At 34.1% G+C, this 6,696-nt stretch overlaps 1 protein-coding gene across 1 annotated transcript in view; it reads right to left on the bottom strand.

Moving 5' to 3' along the window:
* Positions 1-2,358: 2,358 nt before the first annotated feature.
* LOC107555302 (probable palmitoyltransferase ZDHHC14) overlaps positions 2,359-6,696 on the bottom strand; it is a 21,025-nt gene continuing 16,687 nt past the window's right edge. The window contains exons 8-9 of the mRNA XM_016238058.1: positions 4,893-4,995; positions 2,359-3,015 (exon numbers count right to left, since the gene is read on the bottom strand). Of these exons, the coding sequence (XP_016093544.1) occupies positions 2,599-3,015; positions 4,893-4,995 (520 nt within the window). The 3' untranslated portion in view covers positions 2,359-2,598. The remainder of the gene's footprint in view (positions 3,016-4,892; positions 4,996-6,696) is intronic.

Genomic DNA, 6,696 nt, shown 5'->3' with positions numbered 1-6,696 from the left:
ACGATTCTGACTTTTTTAGAATTGCGAGTTTATATCTCACGATTCTGACTTTTTTAGAATTGCGAGTTTATATCTCACGATTCTGACTTTTTTAGAATTGCGAGTTTATATCTCACGATTCTGACTTTTTTAGAATTGCGAGTTTATATCTCACGATTCTGACTGTTTTTAGAATTGCGAGTTTATACCTCACGATTCTGAATTTTTTCTTAGAATAGTGATTTATGAACTTGCAATTGAGAGTTTACATCTCACAATTCTGACTTTTTTAAAACTGCAAGTTAATATCTCAATTCTGACTTTTTTTCATAGAATTGCGAATTATGCTAGCTTGTAATTGTTAGTTTATATCTCACAATTCTGACTTTTTTAGAATTGCGAGTTTATATCTCACGATTCTGACTTTTTTCTTAGAATTGTGATTTATGAACTTGCAATTGAGTTTACATCTCACAATTCTGACTTTTTTAAAACTGCAAGTTAATATCTCAATTCTGACCTTTTTTCATAGAATTGCGAATTATGCTAGCTTGTAATTGTTTATATCTCACGATTCTGACTTTTTTTTTTAATTGCACGTTTATACCTCACGATTCTGACTTTTTTAGAATTGCAAGTTTATATCTCACGATTCTGACTTTTTTAGAATTGCAATTGATGATTTTTCTTAGAATTGTGATTTATGCTAACTTGTAATTGTTAGTTTGTATCTCACAATTGACTTTTTTTCCTAGAATTGCTTGTTTACATCTGACAATTCTGACTTTTTAGAATTGCAAGTTTATATCACAATTCTGACTTTTTTAGAATTGCGAGATTATATCTCACGATTGTGACTTTTTTCTTAGAATTGTGATTTATGAACTTGCAATTGCGAGATTATATCTCACAATTCTGACTTTTTTTAAACGGCAAGTTAATATCTCACAATTCTGACATTTTTTGTAGAATTGTGAATCATGCTAGCTTGTAATTGTTAGTTTGTAACTCACAATTGACGTTTTTAGAATTGTGAGTTTATATCTCACGATTCTGACTTTTTTCTTAGAATTGTGATTTATGAACTTGCAATTGAGTTTACATCTCACAATTCTGACTTTTTTTCATAGAATTGTGAATTATGCTAGCTCGTACTTGTTAGTTTGTAACTCACAATTGACTTTTTTAGAATCATGAGTTTATATCTCACGATTCTGACATTTTTAGTCTCACGATTCTGACTTTTTTAGAATTGCGAGTTTATATCTCACGATTCTGACTTTTTTCTTAGAATTGTGATTTATGAACTTGCAATTGAGTTTACATCTCACAATTCTGACTTTTTTAAAACTGTAAGTTAATATCTCACAATTCTGACCTTTTCTCATAGAATTGCGAATTATGCTAGCTTGTAATTGTTAGTTTATACCTCACAATTCTGACTTTTTTAGAATTGCGAGTTTATATCTCAAGATTCTGACTTTTTTAGAATTGCGAGTTTATACCTCACGATTCTGAATTTTTTTTCTTAGAATTATGATTTATGAACTTGCAATTGAGAGTTTACATCTCACAATTCTGACTTTTTTAAAACTGTAAGTTAATATCTCACAATTCTGACCTTTTTTTGTAGAATTGTGAATTATGCTAACTTGTAATTGTTCGTTTGTATCTCACAATTGACTTTTTTTCGTAGAATTGCTTGTTTACATCTGACAATTCTGACTTTTTAGAATTGCGAGTTTATATCACAATTCTGACTTTTTCAGAATTGCGAGTTTATATCTCAAGATTCTAACTTTTTTTAGAATTGCGAGTTTATATCTCAAGATTCTAACTTTTTTTTAGAATTGCGAGTTTATATCTCAAGATTCTAACTTTTTTTCTCAGAATTGCACATTTTTTCTCAAAATTCTGACATTTTTGAGAGATTGAGGGATTATATCACACAATTCTGTCTTTTTTCTTAGAACTGAGTTATAAACTTGCAATTGTGAGTTTACAATCTCACAATTGATTATTTTTTTTAGAATTGCGAGTTTGTCTCACAATTCTGACCTTTTTCTCAGAATTCTGACTTTTCTTAGAATTGCATGTTTACATCTCACAATTATGACTTTTTCTAGTAATGTGAATTATAAACTTGCAGTTGCGAGTTTGTATCTCACAATTCAGATTTTTTTCCTCAGAATTCGGAGTTTGCATCTTGCAATTCAGTTTTTTTTCCTCACATTTTAGACACCTGACCTGACCACATGCACATGCAGAATTCTTAGAAAAAAAGAAAGAACTGCAAGATCTAATCTAGTCAAAAAAAAAATCTAAATTTTGAGATATAAAGTCGCAGTTGCAAGAAAAAAGTCAGAATTGTGAGAGAAAAGGTTGCAGTTACCATTTTTGTATTTTTATTCAGTGGTGGAAATAAGCTTCCTTAAATAAATAGCTTGGTTGAGTAATAATAGAGCTGGAAGACTAGCTTTGGTCCTCACTTGGTACTCAGGAAATTGTTCAGGGCGGCTGCCTCCATTACATATTAGAAACGTCCAGTAGAGGCTGTTATGTGTGTGTAAAGTACCGTATGGCTTGTGGTCCAGTTCAGCAGGACGGCATTAAAACAGCTCACACTGAACTCAGCTTTACCAAACCCCGCACAGAGTCTTCATGGAGCGAGTCCTGGCTGGCGGGGTCGAAGAGCTGTGCCGGGTGAACGTGGTGACCCAGGTGGGTGGCGCATGGCAGAGCTGTGGGTGGGGAGGGCATCTCCTCCGGACTGATGAAATGTTGATGGTGTAGGTGATGGTGACAGTGGATCTCAGAGTCTCGCAGGGCCATCAGCTCTCCTCCACAGCTGAGGCCTGGGATAGAGGAGGGCAGCGAGGGCTGAGAGGGGCCCAGAGTGGAGCACGGGCCACCCAGAGAGGTCTTAGCCTGAAGGGGTGCGCCTCCGCCCAGAATGACCGTCTGACTGTGGAGCAGCGGGTTGGTGGCGGCCTGCAAAACGAATTTGGTGCTCTGAATGCACTGGTCTTGAGCACACTGGGAGGAAGGATGAAGGACAGAGAGAAAAGGGAAAGCCAAGAGGAAGTCAGACCCAACAAAGAATAAAATGTTCCCAGGGCTCCAAACTGCTAATGACTGTTGTGCTACGGATATAAATGAACTGTGCAGTATCATAGAGACTCTTCCCTGTTGGTCACCAGCATATGTTGTGTTTTAGATGCTGGCATGGTTTTGTTCATGGTCATGTCAAGCAACCAAGTGACGGATGGATTTGTGCAGAAATATCATACTCTTTGAATGGACATCTATATACAAATGGCAACTAGATTTTGAAATTTTGTCACACATTTGTAGGGTTATTTGTTGTTTTGGAGCCCTGGGTCAGATAAGACCAGTCTCTGGTGGTTAGAATGACTAAACGATTATTATTAGAAGATTAAAAAGTTTAGAGAGTGCGCTGACCAAAAGTGTAAAGATAGACAGAGAAAGAAGTTAGAAGTTAATAATATCTGGGTGAATATCACCAAACCTGCAAAGAACATGTTGAGGACATATTTCACTTCAAAATCAAGAAAGAAATAGTGTAATGAAAAAAGCCTATTTTTGGACCATTAAGATGAAGGGAAAAAATATATCTTGTAATTTTTGAACAATTTAACACACCCATGCTGAGTAAATGTATGACTTTTATTACACTTTTATTATTATTATTTATTACACATCGTCTCCCAATCACATAAATGTTGCTGTGTCGATGTAGATTCAACAAATCATGACCATTTTAGTGAAAATATTTGCGTTGAAAATTTTAGAAATTAGAAAAAGTGTTCGAAAACAATTAGAAATTGTTGTTTTTATTATTATTGTACAACCATTCAAAATTTGGGGGTCAGTAATTGTTTTTTTTTTTTAAACAATTAATATTTTTATTCAGTGAGGATGCATTAAATTGATCAAAAGTGGCAATAAAAACTGTAAAGAAAAACTGTATATAATGCAAATAAATGCTGATCATTTGAACTTTCTATGCACCAAAGAATCCTGGGTTCACGGTTTACACAAAATAAATAAACAAACAAATATAAACATAAAATAATATAAACACTATATAAACAAAATACAAACAAAAAAATAAAATAAATAAAAAGCAGCACAACTGTTTTCAACTGAAATAATAATAAATCTTAAGCAATGATTCTTAAGCATTAAATCAGCATAACAATCATTTCTGAAGGATAATGTGAGACTTGTTTCTGGAGTAATGGCTGCTGAAAATTCAAGTTTAAATAAGATTTGAAAATATATAAAAAAATAAAAAAGAATTTTAAATTGCAATGATATTTCACAGTATTACAGTTTTAATTTATTTTTGATCAAATAAATGCAGCCTTGGGGAGAATAAGAGACTTCTTTCAAAAACATAAAAATGTGTTAACATTAGTTAAACTAAGAATGAACAATATTCTACAGCATTTATTAATTAACGTTAATTTCAACATTTACTAACGCATTATTAAAATCAAAAGTTGTTACTATGCACTGTGAACTAACATGAACTAACAAGCATTGTCATTGTTTGTTCATTTTAGTTAATACATTAACTAATGGAACCTTATCGCATAGTGTTACCAAAAAATCTTGCCAGTTGAAAAATAAATATGTATCTTTAGTGTGTCCCCATTTATCAAACACAGCACTCAGTCTCTGGGAACTTTGTGCAAAACTTTGAATTCCAGATTTTCAGTCTGGTCTCAGACTTCTGGACTCCACTATATATTTCAAATCGCTGTTCACAGCTTTGCTGAAACCTCGAAGTGGTTTGAGCATAAATGGCTTCATTATAATGGCTCCAGCACAACAGGCTGGACACATACGGTCAGACACATACACAGGTCAGAGGTCAGCCGTCTTACCATGTGACTCTGGACTTGATTAGAGGGGCAGGCGCCGGTGCCGTTTGTCTGGGCCGCAGGCTGCGGGGTGTCTGGTTGGACAAAACCTCGTCTGTCAATCAAGCTGCAAAGACAAAGGAAGTGGATGATAGATTCTGACTGTGAGTCAGGGAACGTGGGTGAGGGAGGCGGAGAGAGAAGAGGATCTGTACATGTGTGTGTGTGTGTGTGCGTGCACAGAGTCCTCCTCCAACTCAACATGCCCACACACAGAGCAGATGGCAGCCAGTGATGCTGTGCCCACTTCTGCTTTGTGTTCCTGGCTCCATGAGAAAGTCATTAATGGCGTGCGGAACTCTTGTGTGGGTGTGTGAGCAGGTTTTGACGTCAGCAAGCCTCCTCACGCACCATCTGAATCAGGATGGGAACATTCCTCGGTTGTCTTAAGATATTCGCACTTCCCGGAGTGGTTTTTGCCTCTTATATTGAAATGACTGAGTGAGAAACCTGCTGAGGTCACCAATCTTTTCACAAGATCAGCATGGATCCCTCGGCTGATAACATGCCTAGATAATGATTTTCTGAGAAAGCTGATTAATATCTTATTTGAAATGGACTTTTTCTGTGGACTGCAATTAAATTCTCTGATACAGAGATATGAATGATGTAAAGAACAAAGCTTTGTTATAGGAATTTTTGCTGTAGCTTTGGAATACTTTTTTCTATGCATATTAATAACTTACTAGATTTGTCAACCAACAACAGCAGAGGTGATTTGCTTAAATTAAGTAATAAAGTTTAACATATGTGACTCTGAACCACAAAATCAGTCATAAGGGTCAATTTTTTTTTTAATTGAATAAATAAATATTGAATAAATAAACTTTGCATTGATGTATGGTTTGTTAGGATAGGACAATATTTGGTCGAGATACAATTATTTGAAAATCTGGAATCTGAGGGTACAAAAAAATTAAAATATTGAGAAAATCGCCTTTAAAGTTGTCCAAATTAAGTTCTTAAAAATGCACATTACTAATCAAAAATTAAGTTTTGATATATTTACAGTAGGACATTTACAAAATATCTTTATGGAACATGATCTTTACTTAAAAAAAGAAAAATCAATAATTTTGACCCATACAATGTATTTTTGGCTATTGCTACAAATATACCCCAGCGACTTAAGACTAGTTTTGTGCTCCAGGGTCACATATTATATATTTCTGCTAGAGACATGAAAGGAATAGTTCACCAAAAAAAGAAAATTATTTAATTATTTACTCACCCTCGTGTCGATCCTAATCCCATAAGATTAAAATTGAGTAATCTATCTACATAATAATAATAATAAATAAAAAAATGCAACATTTAGGGATCCACCTATTTTAAATTTCTGTCTGATAAGCCAATAATTGCTTTTATGTTACGGCCGATAGCTAATATTAAAATTATATAAGTTTTATTACAATTTAAATGAAAGTCTAAAACCTAAACTCAGTATTTTTTCAATCAAATTAATTTATGCATCACAACATTTGCTAAAGATGTAACCATTTATTAACTTCTTAATATATTTAATATCAAATGTGACATATTGCCCATCCTAAGCTAAATTACTTTTGCAGTGTTATTTATTTCCAAGGTTGTAATTGGGCATCACAGAAATTTAAACATGCAACATAATTAGGTAACAGAAATATAACACTCTTTAAAAACGGTTGTCTTGTTTTTCTTAAAGGTAGTAAGCAGTATATACTGTAGGGGTGGGAAGCGCAGGGTACCTCACGATATGATACGAATCACGATACATGGCTCACGATAC

Source organism: Sinocyclocheilus grahami, unplaced genomic scaffold (genome assembly GCF_001515645.1).
Source record: "Sinocyclocheilus grahami isolate Dianchi unplaced genomic scaffold, SAMN03320097.WGS_v1.1 scaffold530.1, whole genome shotgun sequence".
Classification (NCBI taxonomy): domain Eukaryota; kingdom Metazoa; phylum Chordata; class Actinopteri; order Cypriniformes; family Cyprinidae; genus Sinocyclocheilus; species Sinocyclocheilus grahami.
The sequence above is the reverse complement of the archived record's forward strand: the minus strand, read 5'-3'. Positions and strand labels throughout refer to the sequence as shown.